The sequence below is a fragment of the Natator depressus genome, chromosome 1 (assembly GCF_965152275.1).
Source record: "Natator depressus isolate rNatDep1 chromosome 1, rNatDep2.hap1, whole genome shotgun sequence".
Lineage (NCBI taxonomy): Eukaryota > Metazoa > Chordata > Testudines > Cheloniidae > Natator > Natator depressus.
The window spans coordinates 25,304,219-25,329,542 of NC_134234.1; the positions used below are offsets into that span (position 1 = coordinate 25,304,219).

General features: G+C 45.9%; 1 protein-coding gene across 1 annotated transcript in view; it reads left to right on the forward strand.

Annotated features, from left to right (window-relative positions):
- Positions 1–25,324, forward strand: part of LOC141981079 (cyclic nucleotide-binding domain-containing protein 2-like) — a 125,109-nt gene that overhangs the window by 26,390 nt on the left and 73,395 nt on the right. Inside the window, exons 5-9 of the mRNA XM_074942883.1 lie at positions 1,818–1,935; positions 3,184–3,258; positions 7,643–7,734; positions 15,584–15,746; positions 18,859–18,942. Of these exons, the coding sequence (XP_074798984.1) occupies positions 1,818–1,935; positions 3,184–3,258; positions 7,643–7,734; positions 15,584–15,746; positions 18,859–18,942 (532 nt within the window). The remainder of the gene's footprint in view (positions 1–1,817; positions 1,936–3,183; positions 3,259–7,642; positions 7,735–15,583; positions 15,747–18,858; positions 18,943–25,324) is intronic.

Here is a 25,324-nt window from a genome sequence, read left to right on the forward strand (position 1 = left end):
ACCAATATGATATATGCCATCATGTGCCAGCAATGCCCCTCTGCCATGTACATTGGGCAAACTGGACAGTCTCTACGTAAAAGAATAAATGGACACAAATCAGACATCAAGAATTATAACATTCAAAAACCAGTTGGAGAACACTTCAATCTCTCTGGTCACTCGATTACAGACCTAAAAGTGGCAATACTTCAACAAAAAAACTTCAAAAACAAACTCCAACAAGAGACTGCTGAATTGGAATTAATTTGCAAACTGGATACAGTTAACTTAGGCTTGAATAGAGACTGGGAGTGGATGGGTCATTACACAAAGTAAAACTATTTCCCCATGTTTATTCCCCCCCCCCCCAAAAAAAAAACAACTGTTCCTCTGACGTTCTTTTCAACTGCTGGAAATGGCCCACCTTGATTATCACTACAAAAGGTTGTTCTCCCCCCACTCTCCTGCTGGTAATAGCTCACCTTAAGTGATCACTCTGGTTACAGTGTGTATGGTAACACCCATTGTTTCATGTTCTCTATGTATATAAATCTCCACACTGTATTTTCCACTGAATGCATCCCATGAAGTGAGCTGTAGCTCATGAAAGCTTATGCTCAAATAAATTGGTCAGTCTCTAAGGTGCCACAAGTCCTCCTTTTCTTTTTGCGAATACAGACTAACACGGCTGCTACTCTGAAACCTTTAAATAGTTTGCGAACCCTGTAGTGGGGCTCATCATGTTTTTATCTTAGAAGCCACCAGAAATCAGTCAGAGCAGCAGTTTGTACATAGCTAGGCCTGGCACATTTGGGTATACTTAGTAAATACAGTTATCTGAGACCCAGATGTGCCCAAGTGGTTTCTTTCCATTCAGGGCTGGCTCTAGAATTTTTGCCGCCCCAAGCAAAAAATTTGCCACCCCAACTGCTCAAGCCAAAAAAAAAAGAAAGGATGGCTGGAATGCAGCCCCTGGAATTGTGCCACCCGAAGCACGTGCTTGCTTTGCTCGTGCCTAGAGCCGGTCCTGTTCCATAGAATCATATGGAATTCCCATTGTTTTTGTTGTGTAAGGAGCAAAAGACACAGTAGGAACAGATATAGACCTGCACAATGTGTGAGATTTTTTGAGGAAAGCAGACACTTTCCACAAAGATGTTCGTTTAATTGAAAACCAAACTTCCAGCTGAAAAAACCTTTTGATGGGAAATTTTAGACCCTTCTGATTAAATATGGACTTGGGGGCCTAACTTTAGGCACTCAATTTTCAAAAATTTGGCCCAAGTTTCATTTCTCAGATCCCTTATCCCAAATCCTAGCTCTCTCTGCCCAACGCTACTTCCATCTCCCTCATTACCCCAGTGGGGTGACAAGCCAGCTGCACCCCTGAATGATCAAAACTCACATAACTCTTCCCAGCAGAATCATCATATGCTATCACAGTGTAGTTTTCAGGCAAACGCTACCAGTTCTATATTAAAAACTTCATGCTATTCACAGACACATTCAGAACCTTCTGTTTGTTTAGTTAAATCTTGCTTTCTTGCTTTTTTCCTTCCAGTAAATCTGGAAGTCTCTATTTTGGGATTTAGCATTTTCTCAGCCATGTCTGTACAGATTAAAGCTAACATTAATTGACAAGGAAGGGCTATATCCTATGCTAAATGTCAATTATTTGTGTAATGAGGAGGGGACAGTGAATAAGGTTACCCCTTTCTTTGGATGTTGCTGAATACAAGCTTTAAAGCAAGGTTTTGAGATTACTAGAATGTTCATTTATGTTTCATGCAGATAATTTTGTATGGGTGTTTATGTTGCTGCTGTTTTAATTGCAGGGACTATGCAGAATCTAGAGCTGAACTGTTATCCTTTTCTCAGCTACAGTTCACTGGATCCAGGACAGAGACTGAAAACCTCCTTTTTGACTGTTCTTATTTTAAAGCTAAAGTAGAGGTACTGTATGCAACCCATGTGTAAATAAGGGGTGGATAATTGGAGCTTGCATTTGAAAGGCCTGATCCTGCAAAGACTTGTACACGTGAGTCATTTTGCTGATGTGAGCAGTTCCTGCTATGCAAACAGTTCAATAGAACTACTCAAGTGATTCACATGCAGAGGTCTCTAGAGGAACAGGTCTTAAAACAATACATTTAAGGGACGCACTCATAAAATCAATGGTGTTAGAAGCACAGCTTTGTGAGCATTATAATTTCCAGGAGTGACAAAGGCTTGGGGAGCCGTTGGGAAAACTCTTCGAATTTGTGGGATTTAGTCGAGTCTGTGCTCCATTCTGAAAATAAACCCCCAAAACCCTAGAGATTGAAGAATAACTGTAGAATGAGTGGTTTCAGAGTAGCAGCCGTGTTAGTCTGTATCCGCAAAAAGAACAGGAGTACTTGTGGCACCTTAGAGACTTATGCTCAAATAAATTTGTTAGTCTCTAAGGTGCCACAAGTACTCCTGTTCTTTTTGTAGAATGAGTCTTCCAAACTACCTTGACTAGATGATAATTCTGCTTCTGAAAACCCTTTATTCTGCTCAGTGTAAAGCCTCTGAAAATTAAAGGTGACCTGCAGAAAAAAGTAGTACATTACACTGACCTCACTAATGTGTACCAAATGTTGCTACCAGCCACTCTCAGTGGGTGGATAGTGGCCATTCATGCAGGCCCTGATTCAGCAAAGCATATAAGCATATGCTTAACTTTAAACATGGAGTAGTTCCATTAACTGCCATTGGGATGGGATTCATTCTTCCCGGCAGAATTGCTACCCTTTGAGGTTGAGATTTTTCAAAGAACCTTGGAGAGTTAGGCACCAAAATTCCATTAAGAACAGAGCACCTAACTCCTGTAGGTATCTTTGAAAATCCCAGCCTTAGACTGATACTTAACTTTGATTAGTGACCAATACCTGATGCTTCTGAGGAAGGCACATTCCACACCCCACCCTATTAACAGGTAAATATGCTGCACCAGGCCACCGGTGCTATGCTTTATCATAAGAAGAAAATTCCCTTCTCAGCCCTAAGAAGCAACCAGCTCATGCCTTAAAGCATGAGGGCTGATTTCTGACCTCGCTCACATATATGTAAACTTAAATTATGTACCTCATTGGTCTCCCAAACACAATGGATTGCACAGGGTGATCAGTGCCTGTAACTAAGTGACTGGGGCTTGCTCTTCCCCCTCTCTTCTCTCAGACAACTATCAGCCATGAGGCTCAGGCCATCCTCTCAGAACCACCAGAAAACCGAACCTCAGAAGGCATCAAGCTGGTAAGGTTTGAGAAAGCTGAGTTGTTGATGAAAGTGATGTGGGCCCCGTGCTTCCAAGTATCAATATGGATCCTAAATTTCCTAAAGTACCGGGGGTGTATGGATCCAGGCCAAAACATAAAGAGTCAGTTCTTCAGATGTAACCCTTCTGCCCATCAGAGTTGGCAGCAAAAAGGGCCGGGTTCAGTATCTAGGGGTTCCATTCCAATAACACAATGCAAAACCAGCTCAAGCCCCCACCCAGTGACCTGGGACAAATATATACCACCCCTGCTGGGCGCCTCTAAGAGGCAATACTTCCTCTCTCGCAAGCACAGAGTCTGAGTGTAGCAAAAGCCTTTTAATAACAGAGAGAAACAATGTGGCATTATGTTGGGGAAACACCACCAACAGGATTCATAACACAACCTATGAGCAAAAAACCCACCCCAAGCAAACTGGGGCATGTTCTTTCCCTTTGGTTCTTGAGTCCAGCAACCCAAAGTCCCAAAAGTCCGACAACCCAAAAGTCTCCGTCCCTGGTCAGTGCAGCCCCAGAGTTCAAAAGTGTATCTGCAGAGTTTTTCCTCCCAACCTGGGTGGAGATGGGGGGGAGGTTAAGGGGCACCTTGCATGGTCCGCAGCCTATTGCCCCACCTCTCCATGGGGCTCCGCTCTGCTTCACCAGCCATCCCACGAATCACTCCACTCTGCCAGCCTCCCCCATGAGCTGCTCCAGCCATCCCTGTGAACTGCTCTGCTCTCCGTCCCATGAGCCACTCTAGCTGTCCCACCAACTGCTCCGCAATATATCTTCAGGCTCCCCCACTACTTAACACAACACTCAGTGATTTCAGCTCTTAGTAAGTTTAGCTGTTTTGTGATTTCAGCTTGTAGTAGGGGAGCCTCAGTGCTGGTGCACCATTTGCCCAAAGTGAATTCAGCTCAGCAGCCTTTAATTAGACTGCTAATAGAATCAAAATTAGCTCTGATATTCCATAGTGGAGAGAGGAAGAAGTGCAATTAGCATGTAAGGCCCTCACCAGGGGAACCCATACCACCAGCCATTAATACCTATCCCCAGCCTCTCTCCACTCACTGAGTTTTGGAACCCATGCCCCTTGCCTAGCGAGTGCTACTTCATTGATGGCGAGTCCCTCCAGCATAACAAAAGGCCAAGTACAGATCCACTGTCCTTGATTCACATAATCAGGATAATAACAATTTATTCTTCCTGCCCCAATAACAGAGAAACTGGGGATCCCACAGCAGCCAAAGTGACCATTTGGGCAGCTATGGGCTCATGCTAGGCAGGGTGGGTGTGTCTATGTAAATGAGATCAGCCCCTGAAGTTCTTTTCCACAACTTGCCACAACTCATCACCAGATGTCAGGGTGGAGCTCATCCTGACTCTGCTTACACAGATGTTGTAAATTGGCATAGCTCTGTTGACTTCTGTGGAGTTACTTCAGTTTATACCACTTGGCTCAAGGCACTGATTCTGGCTTTGAATTTCTCCCCAGTTTTGGGTTGGTTCATCTCTGAGGGGCTATGATTTGGTGAAAACCCTGCAAATAAAAAGAGAGAGAGAGATTGAAAATATCGTTGGCAGAGAGTAGACTAGAAGCAGCTGTCTCAGGCAGACTTATTCCGTTCAGATCAAACACAGAGCTATGGATGTTTGGAAATAACTCACTTTACTGTATATTTAACTTCAAGCTTTCCATTTGTTTGGAGGCAATCAGAGATTTGTGCTCAAACAAGGCTATTCTCACCCAGTTTTTATTCATGAAGCACAGTATTCATGAGGCACCACTATTGAACTGTCAGGCTGGCAGACATGCCTGGGTGTAAATGGAGTTGTTTTCAGAATGCAGCTCCCTTCATGAACCTAAATGTGTTCACAGAATAAAAAGTTGAAAACAAGCCACAGTACAGTATGGGGTAGCCTTTAAACTATGGGGTGTGATAACTATTACACTACAGGATACTTCTGAGTTGCACTTGCCATAAAGGACTCTGATGTCTGCCATATACAGTCTCCAGGAAACCAGTTCTCTTCTGAGATTTGGAGACTTCCCTCTCCAGCATAGTCTACAGAGATCTTCTAAACTCAATAAGGGAAACACAAAAGGGTGTAATTTTTGCCCTACCATCTGTCACATTTCCTTTTGACCTGACTTGTTCTTTTCTTTTTAATTCCTCCTTAACTGACTGCTTATTTTCAAGCAAGCGCACACCCAGGTTTTATTTCTAGTATTTAAATCTCTAAACAATATAGTAGTGTGCACCTGTCTACCTGTGGGGCTATCTATGGCCTCATGTCCCACCCTGGCTAATAAGATCAGTTGCAGTTGTGAGGCAAACCCACAGCTGTACCAGACCTGCTCACTCAGCTGCCCTTCCAGCAGAGCTGCAGTGAGTCTCCACTCAGGCATGCAGCAACAATCCAGTTGAACTAATTCTTCCCAGGGAGCCTGCAGTGACTCAGCCTTCAGGCATGTGGCAGCAGCCTATCCTGGAGCAGAGCCTGGGTCAGATGACCCCCCAGGCTCAGGTATTTCCCCGCCTTGTCAGAACTGCAGATCAGGAGGCAGTGCCTGATAGCAGTGGGGATATAAGATGATAGACTACAACTAATTAAGTTGGAATTTGGCCAAGACATTGTGCTAGCCCCTGCACTCTTGTGAAGAATATCTTTGGATTTTAGCGCTAACCCCTGAGAAGCGGGGCATTGTGGAAGGTGAAACTTTCATTAACATTCATTGGCCTTTGGGCCTCACCCCCCAAGGTGCTGGCTGCTATTAAGGACACGTTTGGCATCCTCAACTTCCACTGACTTTAGCACTTTGCATGGTGTAGTCCATGGGGTCTCAGCCCAGAGGACATGACCACTCTATACTACCTTTATTGCCAAATGGGAAGGAGTGTCAGAGAGAGGCTGAGTAGATGGTAGCAGGGGTCCTAGGAAGGGGGTTAGTTATCTCAGTATAGAAAAGAAGATCTTGGTATGGAAAAGATTGAGAACTATTGATCTAGGCCAAGATTTCCAAATATGACTAATGATTTTAATTGCCTCAATTTTTGGAAGCCCAGCTTGAGATCCCATAGAGAGGCTTGGATTTTCAGAAAGCAGAGAGCACCTGTCCTCTAAAAATTTAGGCCCATTTTCAGGTTTCAAGTTGGTTATCCAAAGACTGACACACCGCAAATCACTAGTCATGTTTGAAAAGGTTGGCCACGCTTCTTAACAACCACAATCATGGCTTTATGTCTCTTATTACTATTCCCTCTGATATTAAAAGAAATGCAGGCAGACATGTAGCACTGTGCATATACGTATATCAAAATCCAGAGATGAAATATGAAAAGTCAGAATTTGTGAACAAAAAATTATATTACTGTTACTGAAACCTTAAAATGGTCATTTTTTGTTTTCATGCCTTCTTCCAATATAAAAGATTCTAAAGCATTGGATACTCATGGTCCACAACACTGTATTAACATCACTGTAAAGTATAGCATTTACGACTGACTATAAAATACCGTGTTTTTGTTTTGCTTTAATAATGGTTGTAAGTACCGTAAATAGGATTGTGAGTCCAGTAATATCCACAGCCATTGGCAGAAGGCTTTTCATCCCTCTCATGGAAATGAAGCTTCCTTGGACCACACAGGAGCTGTTCAACACCTTGTAGGAATTGGCTCTAAGGGGCATCATTGTCCTGTATCCCTCTTTCTGACAACTAGGCTGGGGGAAGGGGACTGTAGGTCAGACAGAAGCATCTCCTGAGGAATAACCCTGGAACAGGGGGCCTCCATGCCAGGTTTAGAGTTAGGGTTGCCAGTTCTACACTGGCTTTGAAGCAGCCTCAGCGCAAGGGGTGTCCCTGGGCAGGGTGAAGGTGGCGTGAAGCGTAAGAGGGAGAGTTTAGATCATAGGCAGGAGGAAGCAAGGCTGGAATGTTCCCAGGCCCCACTGGTTATAGGCTGCCCTCACCTCCACCAAGTCTGCACCAGCCCCCACAAACTCTAAATAGCTGTAGCCCGCCTCCCACTTGGTCTCTGAACTAGCGCTAGTGATGGCCAGATTACTTTCTGTGCCTTAAAGCCTTGTAATTTCTCCTCTTTAAGGCCTGATCTTCTGAAGTGCTGAGCACCTCCCATGAGGAGCTGAATACTCTTGACTCCCTCTGAGTGCCCCTTGCAGGATCAAACTTTCATGAAATGTTGGTTCACACAGGCAAAACTGCATCTGTTTGCACACGTCAGTTCCCTGTTGACTCCCAGGAGAACAATCACACTCACCATTGCTCTTCGCCTTCTCCCACAAACTCCGTGCTAGTATATCTGAACAGTGCAATTCATTGAACCCCACTCCCTCTATTTCTTTCCCCAATTGTAGGCCATGCTGTCTTTGCAGGCAACGGTCAGCACTTTCTCTGAATACCCAGTCCACATCCAGGAAAAACTGGCTCAGATGGGTTGGTATGAATGGTAAGTTTGCTGTGATGCCACTAGAGATGAAAGTAAATGTATGGCAATTCCCATTGACTTCAGTGGGTGCTGAGGAAACATAGCTGATGGCAGAATTTCATCTTGAATAGGCAAAAGATTAAGGGAAAACAGGCAGAGAAGCAGAAAACAGGAATCAAGGAGAGGTAGCATATAAAGGAATAGGCAGTCATTAACAATTGACAGAGATGAAAACAAAGGAGGCAAGCGCTGTGAAATTCACTAAGTAGGCATGAGTTAAAATAATTAATTGAATGACTCGGAACCCTCAAGATCTGCACATGAGCTAGTTCTAACTATGTAGCAATGTGCTCTCATTGCTGTTACTTTTGTTCTTTCCTTCTTGTTATTTGATATGTCTCGTCATATCGCCTCTTAAATTAGGCCCCAATTCTGCAACTGGATCTGCGCTGGTGGACATTTTTATTCCACTCAGCGGGGAAATACCAAATAACATGAGACTTATGACAAAATCATGAAAGCTGGCAAACGGTTTGCCCAGGCAGATCAGACTGCAGGATTCGGGCCTAAGATTAGAACCTTTTCAGGCCAGGGACCAGGTCTTCCTATGTGTTCACAGAGAACCGAAACAACTGGATCCTGATTCTGACCTGGGTCTTTGGGCACTACCTCGACACAAACAACATCATCAATAATCTAGCAATGATGTGTCTTACAAAACCTTAGGACTGATTGAAGATGGTTGCAAACCATAACATTTAGCTCAAATTTAAACCCTTCTCCCTAGGTTTCAGTGTATTCTGTTTCAATGTTGCCAGCTCTCATGATTTTGTCATAAGTCTCATGTTATTTGGTATTTTCTTAAAGCTCAGGCCCCAGATTTCATTATCATAGAATCATAGAAACATAGAATATCAGGGTTGGAAGGGACCTCAGGAGGTCATCTAGTCCAACCCCCTGCTCAAAGCAGGACCAATCCCCAATTAAATCATCCCAATTATAAAGAACTACGGCTGTCAAGTGATTAAAAAAATTAATCATGATTAATCGCACGACTAAAAAAATTAATATTGATAAATTGCACGATTAATCACACTGTTAAACAATAAATATTTTTGGATGTTTTCTACATTTTAAAATATATTGATTTCAATTACAACACAGAATACAAAGTGTACAGTGCTCACTTGATATTAATTTTTGATTACAAGTGTTTGCACTCTAAAAAGACAAAAGAAATAGTATTTTTCAATTCACCTAATACAAGTACTGTAATGCAATTTCTTTATCGTGAAAGTTTAACTTACAAATATAGAATTATGTACAAAAATACTGCATTCAAAAATAAAACAGTAAAATTTTAGAGCTTGCAAGTCCACTCAGTCCTACTTCTTGTTCAGCCTATTCCTCAGAAAAACAAGTTTGTTTACATTTGCAGGAGATAACGCTGTCTGCTTCTTGTTTACAGTGTCACCTGAAAGTGAGAACAAGTGTTCTCATGGCACTGTTGTAGCCGGTGTCGCAAGATATTTACGTGCCAGATGCGTATGCTTCAACCACCGTTCTAGGGGATATACGTCCATGTTGATGATGGGTTCTGCTCAAAACCCATCCAAAGCAGTACAGAACAATGCATGTTTATTTTCGTTATCTGAGTCAGATGCCACCAGCAGCAGGTTGATTTTCTTTTTTGGTGGTTCGGGTTCTGTAGTTTCTGTGTCAGGTTTCTGCGTCGGGTTCTGTTGCTCTTTTAAGACTTCTGAAAGCATGCTCCACACTTTGTCCCTCTCAGATTTTGGAAGGCACTTCAGATTCTTAAATCTTGGGTCGAGTGCTGTAGCTATCTTTAGAAATCGCACACTGTTAACTTTTTTACATTTTGTGAAATCTGCAGTGAAAGTGTTCTTAAAATGAACAACATGTACTGCGTCATCATCCAAGACTGTTATAGCATAAAATATATGGCAAAATCTGGGTAAAACAGAGCAGGGGACATATAATTCTCCCCCAAGGGGTTCAGTCACAAATTGAATTAACGCATTATTTTTTAACAAGTGTCATCAGCATGGAAGCATGTCCTCTGGAATGGTGGCCAAAGCATGAAGGGGCATACGAATGTTTAGCATATCTGGCACATACATACCTTGCAATGCTGGCTACAAAAGTGCCATGCAAATGCCTGTTCTCACTTTCTGGTGACATAGTAAATAAGAAAAGGGCAGCATTAGCTTCTGTAAATGTAAACAAACTTGTTTGTCTTAGCGATTGGCTGAACAAGAAGTAGGACTGAGTAGACTTGTAGGCTCTGAAGTTTTACATTGTTTTGTTTTTGAGTGCAGTTATGTGACAAAAAAAATCTACATTCGTAAGTTTCACTTTCAGGACAAAGAGATTGCACTACAGTACTTGTATGAGGTGAATTGAAAAATACTATTTCTTCTGTTTATCATTTTACAGTGCAAATATTTGTAATCAAAATATACACTTTGATTTCAATTACAACACAGAATACAAGATATATATGAAAATGTAGAAAAACATCCACAATATTTAATAAATTTCAATTGGTAGTCTCTTGTTTCACAGTGCAATTAAAACTGCTATGAATTGCGATTAATTTCTTAAATCACAATTAATTTTTTTGAGTTAATGGCATGAGTTAACTGCGATTAATTGACAGCCCTATAAAGAACCCAAAGTTTCTGTCTCACATGGTTGTGGAGTTAAGCCTACAAATATGACCCAAGTGCACCCTACAGGCTCAGAAGGAGGAAAGGCTGAATAGGAGGCAGGATGGTCTAGTGGTTAAAGCACTAGCCTGGGACTTGAGACCCAGGTTTAATTTCCTCCTCCACCATAAGGTGGCTATGTGACCTCGGGCAAGTCACTGAGTCTCTGTGCCTTAGTTCCCCAACTGTAATGGGGATGTTAGCATGGCCACCAGTGTTGTGAGGACAAAACATTTTAGCTTGTGAGATGCTCACATACTATGGTGGTGGGGGGCCACCTATGTCCCTTGGATAGAAATAGCAATAAGTCCCTAATTATTATTTTTTAAAGTCTCACAATTTTCAAGCCAATCTCATGATTCTTCTGGGGCCTGGCTCATGATTTTTAATTACTCGGGATTAATAATACTGCAGCTTGGACCCCATCTCCAGTCGGTACCTATCTTTCTAAAAGACCCACAGCACAAACCACCTCCCGTGGAGAATGTCCTCTTTTTTTTTTCATTATATTTATTTCATTATAAAATTTGTCAGCCCTTCGTCATTTGCTCATTTATGGCCCAAAAAGTGACTACTTAATATTTTTTCATTAAATGTTGTGCCGTTTTTCCTCCATGGATATAGTTTTTTTCATTCTTATTTGTCACTCCAGTGAAGCAGAGTGGAATGAGCTATTTAGCCATATAATAAAGTAACAATGAATGAGGCAAGAGGAGTGCTGAACTGGTGCTCTTATTTCAACAAAATCCATTCAGTGATTGCTTTCTCTTATGAAGAGCTTTGAGCTATTATTTCACAAAATGACACCGTGAATATAATTGCTTTGATTCTGAACACTGGAAACTTACAGGGAACAAATCACTCTGCCCCCCCCCAGTGAATAATAATTCAATTATTCAGTGGGCTTATAACAGTTTGAAATAGCCTATTCTCATTTCACAAACATCATATTTACTGCTGGAAATAAACTGTTTCTGCAAAGTGAAATATTGGATCTATATATCTTAGCTCCTGTAAGCTTACAAATGGATGAACACATAACTACATGCCTTGGTATTTTTAATAATAGAGGGACTGCACAGATGCTGAGATGCTTGGTAGTCTATTTCCTTGATTCATATGTAGTCTGCCTATTTACTACCTGGTGCTGTTGTTTAGATCGAGATTTTGTAATTAAATTCAAGCAGTGATTTTTCATATAGCAAACCAGATTCTATTCTCAATTGCACCAGCATCCAGGCAGATCCACTGAGGACACTGGCATTACACCTAACTCAGGGTGATGAATTACACCAGTGAAACTGGATTCAGAATCTTGCCAAGTATCCAAGGAAATATCAACTGGGCGTGAACCTCCTCTCACTTACACTGGTATAAATCAGGGGTTAACACGATTTAACTCAATATAGCACAAAACTGGTACCTGTGAGGGGAGAATTCGATCCAATGTGATGAAAGCTCAGCTCAAAATTGGACATTCAGGGTAACATTTTCAAAGATATTTTAGGTGCCTAAAGATGCAGATGGGGACTTAGGGTTAGAGCTCCAAAAGTATTTAGGTGCCCAGCTACCACTTCAAGAACTTAAGTAAAAAATTTAGATCCTCAAAACCCCTGTTCAGGTGCCACCTAACACTGTAGGTGTCTAAAGTTCCTAGATTCCTAAGTTTCCACTGGTAAATCCCCCATGGCACCTAAATTTATGCCAGTGGGCCAGAGATGCTGTCTTCCTAAGTTGCAGGGGCATGCTCGACCCCTGCTCTGCTCCAGGTCCCACCCCCACTCCACCCCTTTCCCCAAATCCCCCACCCATGCCCTGCCTCTTCCCGCTCCACCCCACCCCATTCTGCTCCTCCCCCAAGCGCATTCCACCCTCAATCCTACCCCTCCCGCCCCAGCACCTCCTACATGATGCTGAGCAGCTGATCCACAGCAGGCCGGAGGTGCTGGGATGGAGAGGGAGGAGCTGACCAGCAGGGCTGCCGGTGGGTGGGAGGCACCAAGAGGAGGAGGAGGAGCTGATCGGGACGGGGGCTGCCGGTGGGTGCTGAGCACCTGCTATTTTTTTTCAGCTTGGTGGTGTAACAACTTGAACAGGAGAGACTGAGACTCACCCCAGAATAGCCTATAGGCCAGTGACTAGGGGTGCTCCCGTAGGAAGTGGGAGACCTTGGTTCAAGTCCCTGCTCCAGATCAGAGAGAGTGGGGTTTTGAGCCTGTCTCTCTAACCTCCTGGGTGAGTGCTCTGACTATAGGGCTATAAAGTATAAGGCAGGACACATCCTCCTCCATGCTTTTCATGAGAAAGGATTGACCTGGCTTTGGCATCTAACTCCATGACAAGGTTCACAGCTGTGAATCCCGAGTGGAGTTAGGTGCTTAACTCCCTCTGAGGAATGGAGTTTAGGCCACAACCCTCTTCTCAGGATTTCCTATTGGCTAGCTTAGGTGGCTCTCTGCTCAGCTTACTGGCTTTTGTGAATCTCTTTCTTAGGTGCTTGACTCTCCCCATGCATTGTATAGGGAGCCTGGGCGCCTAACTCAGTTCCTGAATCAAGTCCTGAGTTCCACTAGGAGGCAGGGTACCTAAAAGTTAGGCTCAGTATTGCAATGCCTAACAGAGGCATCGATTTTACAATGTGCCGGGGGGTGCTAAACCCCTGCTCTGCCCCAGGCCCCATCCCCTCCCCACCTCTTCCTGCCCTGTTCCACCCCATCCCCCGAGCACGCCCCATCCCCTTTGCAGGTCCAGCATCTAACTGGATTTTCAAAAGCGCCTAGGCTCCTAACTCCCCACCTAAATGCCTTTAAAAAAATCTGGCGTAAAGTATTAAATCACTTTTGAAAATGGGGCTTATGCTCCTAAATCACTTAGGTATGCTTGCTTTTGAAAATAGTCTTGTGGTGCTGACACAAGTACAGTATATAACTTTATAACTTGCAGTAACAGAGTCCCACACTAAGAAAGTTTACTTCCATTGGTACCAAAGACTTGCATTAAGTGGCCACAAGAGATAACTACAATAAGGCTAGGGATGAATGCCTTTAAGGGAAGATGAGAAAAAATGTAAAAAGGAGGAAATTAAGCTCTATATCTACAACTTTGATATCAAAAGACTCAATTTTACTTTCCAATATTCAGAGACACATCTCCATAAGTCTCAGAAAATCCACTCGAGCATGTGCATGCACAAGCATAATAGATTTTTCTAGGTATGTGGAAACACAAGCCCACATGTTATCGGGTAGAATCAAGCCCCAAAAGTTTTTCACTTGATTTTCAGAGGAAATGAGCTCCCACTGACATCAGCAGCAGTTGTGGTGCTCATCAGCTCTGAAAATCAGGCCATTTAATTTCTAATACTCCCATCATGATACTAATACTTTGTTATACACTAATTTTAAGGCAAGGCGCTCTACAAACCTTAATGAAATCCCACAACTGAAGTATAAAGTAGGTAATTTTATCCCCATTTTACAAAGGGGTAAACTGAGGTCCAGAGAAGTCACTTGACTTGCTTATTGAAATGTGGCTAGTTGGCTGCAGAGAAGGGACTAGAGAACTCAGAGGTTCTAATCCCCGTCTACTTTGCTAGGGCCTGTTTTAAACCAATGGGACTATTCACATGCTGAAAGTTAAGCATGAGGGTACGTCTTTTCAGAATTGATGTCTATACTTGTACTAAGAGCTATGATGTCCTGTTGTGGCAATTCTTTGCTTATTGTAGATACATTTAACCAGTATATTCACCGCTGAATCAAGTCCTGGTTCCATTAAAGTTTATGGCAAAACTCCCATTTGAATTCAGTCTATGTATAGTCACTTGCAGGTGTTTGTGTATATATATATATACACATACACACACACACAGTTTTATGGACTTATCCTCAACCAGCATAAAACAAGGCATTTAACTATGACAATACCTGTTACAGAGCCTGCAAGGTTTGCCAGGATGATAAAGCAGTATGTGACAGTCATTCTTATCGGCTTTTCCTCATGATCAAAGGAAATAACCCTCTGACTGGTGTGATGGAGATGACCTAAATTCCACTTCTAATGAGAACTGTCAGGTCTCAGGCAAATGGATCTAGGATTTAGAATTAAGTATTTACAAAGACACCTCACCTGACAGCATATTGTACATTTAACTGCATTCTAAATATTTCCTTTCACAGCGAAGAGTGAGCTTTTGATCCCTTGTAACTGAGAAGATTAATTTAGAGCAGAACACCCGTACTCCAAATGAAAATTCATAAATGAGTATATTATAACCAAATACAAATAAATTCTGCTGGAGGCCTTAAAATCACAACTCTCTGTCTTTTCCGAGCCATTATGGGGGTTTAAGGTGTATTGCAGATCAATACTGTAATAGCTCCATTTGTATTTCAAACAGGTCTGTTTTTAAAAAAAGGCATAAAGGTTTGACTGCCATTTAAATCATATTGATTTTATAACTGCCAAACTTGGAGAAAAATGGAATGTGACGAGGGAATAGAGTTGTATTTTGCACTGCATGTTTCACATACAACAAATCAGGAGGCATATCATGTTTATCCCATGCTCTAGGCTTTTAGCAAGCATAGGTTGGAATTTTCAGAGGAATCTAAAGGAATTATTTGGGGTAAGATTTTCAAAGGTCCCAACTGACTTAGGAGCCTAATTCCACTTGACTTTTAATGAGACTTAGGATCCTAAGTCCAGATCCTCAAAGATCTTTTGGTGTCTAACTCTCATGGAATTAGGTACCTAAACACCTGTGAGGATCTGGGCCCTAGGTGCCTCAATTACTTAGGAAATTGGACTTAGGGGCCTAAGTCACTTAGAAGATTTTGAAAATTTGACCTTAGGATGCTCAAATTCCACTGAATTTCAATGGGATTTGGGTACCTAACTCCCTTAGTCTCCTTTGAAAATCCCATACTCAATGTATAAACAATAGAATTCCTATTGTCATAATAATAAGGTAATGGTATGATGGGCATTCCAAGGTGCCCCATAAATGCCACCATAGCAATAAAAACCACAATCACCCTTTGGCCCTCAAACCAAGTGCTTAACAACAACAACAACAAAAAGAGATACATTTGCTTGGATACAGATATATTGTTTGTTTGTTTGTTTTTTCAATTGCTCAGTTTCGGGCCTGGAAGAGTGGTCATCAGGCAAGGCCATATCCCACAGAATTTCTATTTGATTCTCTCAGGCACAGCTGTGGTCACCAAGGTGGCTGTCAACAAACAGACAGGAGAGCTTTACGCCAAGACGGCTGCCTTTCTGAAGAAAGGGAAATACTTTGGGGTACATCAGTACTTTCTTGCTTGTTTGTTTTTACCCAATGTTGCGAGCATATACAGAAGAACCCTTCACATGTACAGAGTCTGATATAAAGCTCACTGAAACCAGTGGAAAGAATCCCACTGAGTCCTAATGGCTTTGGATCAGACTGAAAAGGAAGTTATTTTTTTCACAGAATACCTTCAGTATGGTACTATGATCTCAGATCTTACTGGAAACTCCAGATCTGGGGCTGGTGCATAGAATAGATGAAAGAGGAGTGTGTATTTGCATTGGTCAAGATCTAATGGCTAGAAGTTGATGTTCGACAAATTCAGGCTGGAATGCATACATTTTTGAATGGTGAGGGGAATTAGGCATTAGAGCAATTTACCAAGGGTTGTGACGGAATCTCCATCACTGGTAGCTTTTTAAATTGAGCTTAGACATTTTTCTAAAAGGTGTTCTCGAGTTCAAACAGAAATTAATTCAGGGAAGTCCTATTCCCTGTGTTGTACAGGAACTCAGATTTGATGATCACAGTGGACCCTTCTGGCCTTAGAATCTATGAACCTCTCATGTTGCTCCAGACATTCATACCTACATTTACTTCTTTATAGTATGCCACATTAGGGTTCTGTTCCAAAGCCTGTTGAAGGCAATGCCCACAATGGAGAAAACAGGGAAATCTCCAGATTTTGTTCAGAGGCACATTCACTGTGCTGAACCCAGAGATCCATTCAATGTATTGAGTCGAGCTGGTTGAAAATTTTCCGCCAAAACAAAATGAAATTTTTTTGAGGAAAGTGTCTGCTTTCCTTGCCAATGTCTGGCTTTTTGGTCAGAATGTGAAAACCCAATTTCTTTTTGTTTTTGCCCAAAAATGTTCAGTGATGGTTCCGGAAAACCAAAAAAAAAATGTTGGTTGTCAGGTTTTTGGCAACAAATTCTTGTTTGTTTTCATCAAAATTTTCTGCGGGGAAAAAGAACCCATTTTCCGACTGGCTATAGTATTGAAATCTGAGTGTTTTGATTTCCCTTTGCCAGTTGTACCTCTGTTGGATACACACAATATATAACAAATTATTGTTGATAGTTCTGCTGTCATTTATACCTCTGATAAGCTGTTGATTTAGAAGGGATTGCATGAATATAATTAAGAGCAGAATCTGGTATAATGTCATCCAGAAAATCTTTTAAAACTTTTCCATTAGTATGCAAAAGAAATATAAAATTAACATTACACCTGGACCCTCAGTGGCCCCGAGTTTCATCTAGAGATTGGAAACTTTCAAAAAATAGATAAATTCTGTACTTATTTTCCGTTCTTATGGCAGTTTTTAAGGAAGTGTGTAGATTTTTGAAATTCAGGAGAATTTGGATGTAGAACCTGTCACAATCAGAGGAATTCAATAGTAGGATCATTTTTTTCTTCTCTCCAGTGTTTGGGGGACCAGAAAGTCATTGTTTCTGTGCCTCATTCCTACTTTTATTGTGGTGGGCTTAGCACTGGGTGCAACACTATAATCTTCCTCTCTTTGGTGTTATGTAAATAATTAACAAGAAAAATGCTCCTGTGTCCCTTGTGTTCAAGGGGAAAGAAAAGGCCCAGAGGCCCAATGCTACCAAACTTTCTAGATGCATAGATTTTAAGATCAGAAGGGACCATAATAACAGTGTGCAAGTTCTAAAAACAGGAATCCCTGAATTCATCTCCATTACTTCTGACTACTCAGAAGCGATAGTACTGGAAGTCCCAGAAAGCCCCTCTAGCTCTCCTGAACGGCATTCCAGAGTGCTCTGGCATGACTCAAGCCCTGCATTAAAATTATCTTACGCATAACACAGGCTACAGAATTTCACCATCTGATCCTGTAGCTAGCCTAACAATGTGTGTTTGAACTGAAGCATACCCTTTAGAAAGACACCCAATCTTGATGAAAAGACTTCAAGAGATAGAGAGGTTTCAGAGTAACAGCCGTGTTAGTCTGTATTCGCAAAAAGAACAGGAGTACTTGTGGCACCTTAGAGACTAACCAATTTATTTGAGCATAAGCTTTCGTGAGCTACCGCTCACTTCATCGGAATGGAAATGGCCCACCTTGATTATCACTTCAAAAGGTTTTCTCTCCCCCCACCCCACTCTCCTGCTGGTAAGAGCTCATCTTAAGTGAGCACTCTCCTTACAATGTGTATGATAAGACCCATTTTTTCATGGTCTGTGTGTATATAAATCTCCTCACTGTATTTTCCACTTTATGCATCCAATGAAGTGAGCTGTAGCTCACGAAAGTTTTGCTCAAATAAATTGGTTAGTCTCTAAGGTGCCACAAGTCCTCCTTTTCTTTTTTCAAAGGACTAATGAGATTTAGGTCTAAAATCACGTAGAGTCAGTAGGGTGCCTACCAGTCAGTGTACATAGCATCAATGCCTGGGGTCCTTTTGTAGCATATTCTCCTCAGAAAGTACATTTGTGGGGGTTATGTATTCCTTTGCAAGGCAATAACTTTGAACCCTGAAAGCAAAGGAGGACTTGTGGCACCTTAGAGATGAACCAATTTATTTGAGCATAAGCTTTCGTGAGCTACAGCTCACTTCATCGGATGCCCTGAGTATCACTGGTAAAAGCTGAGGTGTCAGCTGTGGTCCTGAATTCCACAGAATTCACTCTTCATGGGCTGCAGGTCAGGAAACTTTTCTTCTTGAATTGTTCCCTCAAAATGAGAAGTCTGATGTGACCTTAAGTTTGGTGCTGCTACCACTTCACCAAAATATGCTAAACAGGATCCTGGTAAGGGCAGCTCATAGACATAAAGCATTTAAACTTAAATAGTCCTACCAGAGACCTGAAGAAACTGTGATTTGACCTCAGAAGAGCAATCTTCACTGTCGAAGAAAACCCCTCTGGGTTCAGCACATGTATTACACTATTATTTCTCACAGAGTTCCGGGCTGTTTGCTTCTGATATTCTATAGATTTCAGGTTGCCGGCACCCTGCAGCTCTCACTGGCTTGTTAGCCATGATTTATCCCACTAATATATACATAGAAATATTCTTTTATCTTACATTTTTAAAAGGCCTTTTTATAGGCACTCTCTTTAATAATTCAAATCTATTGCTTATCCTCTTTTTAGGATGTTGCCATCTTGACAGGCGCTAGGAGAAACGCCACAGTTGTCTGTCATGATACTGTTTCCCTGTTGGCTGTTTCTAGACAGGTGAGTTTCTTCCTCAGGTGAGATACCATGTTTAATTATGATAATTTTATTTGATTTTGCCAGGGGCCCAATTCTGTAGGGTACTGAGCTCCCATAATGGTCACTGGCTTCATCTGGACTTGAAGGTGGTTCAGTGCCTTGCAAGAGCATGGGGTACCTTGCAAGTTCGGTGAGCAGATGATTGTTCTCTCACTCATAGTGCAATTAGGGCTGATGACTCCAGGCCCTTACCTGTTCACGTGAGTAGGCTTTACTCCTATGAATAGACCCATTGACAGCAGTGGCACTAGCTCAGTAAAACTGTGAAAAATCACTTGGGGACAAACCTTGCCACTTTTATTCATGGGGAATACTACCTATCTCCACAAATAGCCCCACTGAAATCAGTGGAGTACAGTACTTCTTCATGGTAGTAAAAGAGAAGAACTGGCTCTTAATTTTTTTGTTTGATGAGCCATGGCATCAAGGCATTCGGGACCTGATTCTGATCTCAGCTAAACTGGTCTAAATCAGGAGTGACTACTCTCAAGTCAACAGAGTTAAACTGATGTAAATGAGAGGAGAGTCAGACCCTTGATCTCCAGCTGTGCCCGTCATTAGCAGTGGAAGTTGAATAATATTTTATGTTAAACTCCAGGATCTTGCAAAACATTTTCAGGAATGTTGTTGCCACTCAAACATTTTGGATCAAGTCTCTGTGTGTGCGCAGCTCCTATTGACTTAAGTGGGAGTTGACCATAACTCTCTTATGGCAGAATTTCTTCTTATCTACTGACAAAAAATAGGTCCAGAGAAAGATGAAGTAGGGAAGCATGTCTAGGCTTGCAGATGATGAAAGATTACGAACACATCTACACTGCAAAAACAACAACAACAACCCTGCAGCAGTGTACCTCAGCCTGGGTTTCCAGACTTGGGGCTCACGAGGCTTGTTCTATAGCACTAAAAATAGCAATGGAGACATTCCCACGCAGGCTGGAACTTGGGCACTGAGACCCAGCCCTCTTGGGAATGACTACACTGCTATTTTTAGTGCCATAGCGCAAGCCTGAGGGTAACTGGGTATGCTGAGTCAGGAGCTGACTCAACACATCGGTCACTCAAATCGCCACCAATATAGGTCAATTGGAACCGAACTGGAAGATCAATTAACAGAGTGGAGCTACAGCTGAGGGGCTAATTGGAGGGGGGAAGCAACCCCAGCAGTTGGGAACATATAAATTGAAAGGAAGGAAGCTTTGGGGTTTGAGTGGAGAGCCTGAGTGAAGGAAGGTGGAGGTAGGCAGCCCTGGTGGCTGTGAGTACTGCTCTCTTCCCTAGACACAGGTAGGGAAGCTGGCTATGGAATGTAAAGATATGTACTGTGACAAAGTTCCTGCTCTACCTTGGTGTGTCTTGTGCTTATTGGCGGATTTGCTCGCCTTGGAGCTTCACGGTAGCCCTCAGCTTGGCCGTTTTTTTGAACCCACAGTCCAGGTTGACTCCTCCTGTGTCTGACCAGGAGTTGGGAGGATTTGGGGGGAACCCGGGCCAGCCCTCTACTCCGGGTTCCAGCCCAGGGCCCTGTGGAATGCAGCTGTCTAGAGTGCCTCCTGGAACAGCTGTGTGACAGCTACAACTCCCTGGGCTACTTCCCCATGGCCTCCTCCCAACACCTTCTTTATCCTCACCATAAGACCTTCTTCCTGGTGTCTGATAATGCTTGTACACTTCAGTCCTGCAACAGTCCGCGTTCTCACTCTCAGCTCCTAGTGTCTCTTGCTCCCAGCTCCTCACACGCACACCACAAATTGAAGTGAGCTCCTTTTTAAAACCCAGGTGCCCTGATTAGCCTGCCTTAATTGATTTGAGCAGCTTCTTGATTGGCTGCCGGTGTTCTAATCAGCCTGTCTTAATTGTCTCCAGAAGGTTCCTGATTGTTCTGGAACCTTCCCTGTTAGGAGACGGAATCGTTTCTTCACTCGCTCCTGAGCTATCTGCTTTCCTTTCTTTCCTGAAGCCCCCTGGCCCAGATTTTTCACATTTTTCCTTTCGCTTAGTTCCCCCCCCCGCGTTTGGGCCGGACGCTTTGTTTTTTTGGTTTCGTTTTTTCCCGTTTTTCTGAGCTGCGTCAGTGTGCTGGCCGGTCGCCAGCACCCCCCCCAGACGCCTGCTTTTGGACTTTGCTCTTTGCTTAATTGAAACCCCCAGAGGAGGGGGGGAGGACTGCCGACCCACTGTCCAGAGAGGGGAGTGGACGCCCCCAGACCCAGCCGTTTTGTTTTTTGCCTGGACTTTTTTCTTATCATCACAACATTCCTAGCTGCCGAGAGCCTTGGGACAGAGCCAACAGCTGCAACAGATGCCAGAGGCCGGAGAACTCGCCCGGGCAGCTATGAATCATCGTGGAGAGAGGCCGTAAGACTGAGGGATTTCTTTTGAATTATACTCTCGGGGGGGGGGAGTTGACTGCGTTCCAGCTGCGTCTGTGGCGGCACAGGGGTGTAGCAGGGAGCTACCCCCAGATCCACCGGTGCCCCCAACCCCCCCACCACTACTACGACTATCACGGCCCCCGCTGCCTCGTCCCTGCTGGCAATCTGCCATCTGCCTTCGGATCCAGCTGTTTGCTTTGGACTTTGCCTTTCAGACCGGGCATAACAACCAACCAAACGAGACTCTTTGGACAATTGTGGTGGGTCGTCCTCCCCCCCCCCCCCCCCCCCGGATTGTTTATCCCATAGCTTACCCCTACTACCGGACCCCGATTTTTGCCCCCCCCCCCTCCTTCCGGTGTCTCCCTGTCTCTCCCTGCTTACAATGGCAGAGAAGGAGAGTCGCAAGGCCCCTCCAACGAAATTGGTTGTCCCTTCCCCATCTACCCCCCTGCCCACCCCTCAAGATCTCCCCACCGCCTCCATTGTTAGAACCCCTGCCCCCGCCCCCGCTGGGGCCTCGGCAGTGGGAGGCACCGGGGCAATTACTACTGCTGCTTTGGTTTTTGCCCCATTAGATTCTAGGAACCCCCCCCCAGTTAGACGGAAAAGTCGGGGCGGGCCGAAAGGAAAGGGCCCCGCTAAAGCCGCTGGGCCCTCCATGGCAGAGGCCGCCCCCACCACTGTGGCCTCATCATCGATCGTGGCACCCCTCCCAGCTGTTCCCTCCACCAGCTCTGCGACCGTCCCTCCCCCGGCCCCCAGGACGTATGCCCGGGCGGCGGCAGGCTCCCCCTCGCCTGCCGCCTCCTCATCTCGCCCACCCACTACCTCCGCTACCATCACTAGCGCCCGGGGCCCTCTTCCCGCCCTGACCAGGAAGCACGGTGTCCGTTGCCTCCTGGTGCCCGCCTCGCCCCACGTGGAGGCATACGTGCAGGCGTTGGCGAAGGTGGTAGGACCCATGGCCATTGTGGCGGCCTCCAAGATGTATGGGAAGGTCGTCTTCTTTCTGGCTTCGGAGACTGCCGCCCAGGAGGCGGTGGAGAAGGGCCTAGTGGTAGGAGGGGTGTTTATCCCCCTAGAACCGCTAGAAGATCTGGGCGTTCGCCTCGTCCTCACCTCCGTTCCTCCCTTTTTACCTAACGTTGCCCTGTTACCCGCTCTTTCTGCCTTGGGAAAACTCGTCTCTGCTATCAGCCCTCTCCCGTTAGGCTGCAAGGACCCCGCCCTCCGTCACGTCCTTTCGTTCCGCCGGCAAGTGCAGATTTCACTGCCGGCGGGGGTGCGTGACGGAGAGGCGCTCGAGGGGTCCTTCCTAGTCCCCTACCAGGGAGCCCGCTATAGGGTCTTTTATTCCACCGGAGAGGCCCGGTGCTACCTCTGCCGCTCGGCGGGGCATGTCCGCAGGGACTGCCCTTTGGCCCGGGGGAGAGAGGCACCTGAGACCCCCGAGACCCGGCAGGATATCGGCCCTGTCGTTGCCGACACCCCTGGCCACCCGGCACCTGAAACCACCCCTCCTCCCACCCGATCTAACGCTGCCCCCGTCCGGGCCCAAGAGGTACCTTTCCAACAACGCCCGGGCGACCACGGGAGTCCCGCTCTTGCTGTAACCACATCGGCAGAGCCTCTGGAGGAGAGTGTGGCTAAGCTATTACCAGGTGCAGGAGAGGGCTCGCCCCAAGGAGAACCCCCCGCCCCTCCTGCTGCCTCACCGCTATCCCCCCGAACCCCTGAACCTTTGCCTCCGCGCCCCGCTCCGCCCCCTGCTACTCAACCCCCAGATGACGCTATGGAGGGCTGGACTGTAGTCCAGGGGAAGCGAGGCAAGCGGAGGGCTCGAGCCCCGCTGCATTCATCTGACGCGGAAGCCCCCCGGAAGACCAGGAAGGGAGGTACTGACCTTGAGCCTCCCGCTTCGGCCACGAGTGAGATCCATTCGCTGGTGTCGGGAGGTGAAGATAGACTGGCATTGGAGGGAGGAATCCCCCCTCCGCGGGGGACCCTCCCCTCCGAAGCCCCGGAGGAAGCCCCTTCTACCCGGATACCACCTGAACTCCCTACGAACCCCGACGTGACCGTTGAAGCGGGCCCTAGCGGAGAGGCCCCCAGGGTAGTAGGAGTCGGCCTCTCCTCTGTGTATGCAGAGATTGAGGCCCTAGATTTGACCCCGGTCACCCAGGGAGGGGATGATTTACTGCCGGCTGGCCTCGATTTAGGCAATCTTACCCCAGGCCCCCTTTCCCCATGTTCTCTCCCCCTGACTGCCTTTCCGGGTGAGCGCCCCACGGAAAGTGGTTTACCACCTGATGCCATGGCTGCCACGACCACCCCGGAGCCAGCATCTAGCACTACTCGGAGCCCCCTCCCTTGCCCCTTAACCCCCGACCCTGCTCAGGAGGCACCTTCCTTTTGCTGCTCGCCTCCTGAAGCCCAGGGCCTTACCTCTGCCCCTGCCCCCACCCCTGTCCCGGTTCAATTTCCCTCCTCCTGCAAGGCTACTGCCGCCCCTGGGGTTATTTCTTTTCCGCCTTTTGCAGATTCCCCCCAGGGAGCAGTCTTTACGTTTTCTAGTTGCGACTCATCAGGAGTTGCGCTTTTCCCCCTGCCATCCCCGTCCACCCCAAGGCACGAGATGGATTTAATAACCCCAGCCTGTCAGACGCCCCGTCGGCGGTCCGCACCCTGCCTACCCGCCTTAGCGGACCTCAAGGCTGTATTACGAATCCCATCGGGGAGTACCCCGGAAACCGTAACCCCATCCCCCCATGAGCTGCGGCATGCACTACGGAAGTTCTTAGAGCACACCCGTGGTGCCCGCAATAGGGCACAGCTGGCTCTCCAGCGATGGGGGGACTTCGATCAACTCGTTCAGGCCGCAAGGGCCCTTATGAAGGAGGGCAGAGGGCAAGGGAGGCGCGGTGCCGCGGCCTACGAGCGGGCCCGCGGCTTCCGGAGAGATTTACTTACTTACGGGATGGGACACGGGTTGCTACGTGACCCGCCGGGGGCCATGAGTACCCCCACCAATGAGAACTCCCCACCCCCCCGGCCCTCCGCATGACACCTCTTATTATTGTAACCCTGAATACCAGGGGCTGTAGGATGGCTCTCCGCAGGTCCCAGGTGCTCTCCTACCTTCGGGAGGGGGGGTACTCTGTGGTTTTCCTGCAGGAGACCCACACGGACCCAACCGCCGAGGATAGGTGGCGGCTGGAGTGGGGGGACGGGGTATACTTCAGCCATTGCACGACTTGGCAAGCTGGAGTGGCGACCCTGTTCTCCCCCGCCCTGCGGCCCGAGGTGCTAGGGGTCACTGAGGTCGTACCGGGCCACTTGTTGCACCTCCGAGTTCGTCTGGAGGGGCTCGTGGTCAATCTTGTTAATATCTATGCCCCGCAAGTGAGTTCACAGCGGCCACAATTCTACCAGCAGGTGTCCGATTTTCTCGGCACCCTAGACTCACACGAGTGCCTGATCCTGGGAGGGGACTTCAACACCACCCTCGAGGAGCGGGACCGCTCGGGGGCCGAGCCGAGCCCGGCCGCCGCGACCATTCTCCAAGACATAGTCGACTATCACTCCCTAGTGGACGTCTGGCGTGACCATCACCCAGATGACACTTCCACGTTTACTTTTGTCCGGGTGGAGGCCCATCGGTCACACCGCTCTCGGTTAGACCGTATTTACCTATCCCGTTTCCATCTTTCACAGGCCCACTCCTCCACCGTTCGGCCGGCCCCTTTTTCCGACCATCATTTAGTTACCGTCACGGTCTCCCTCCGTGCAGAGGGACTGGGGCCGGCCTACTGGCACTTTAATAACAGCCTGCTGGAGGACGAGAGCTTTGTGATGTCCTTCCGGGAGTTTTGGCTGGCCTGGCGGGAGCAGTGGCGTGCCTTTCCCTCGGTGCGGCGCTGGTGGGATCTAGGGAAGGTGCGCGCCAAGCTCTTCTGCCGCAACTA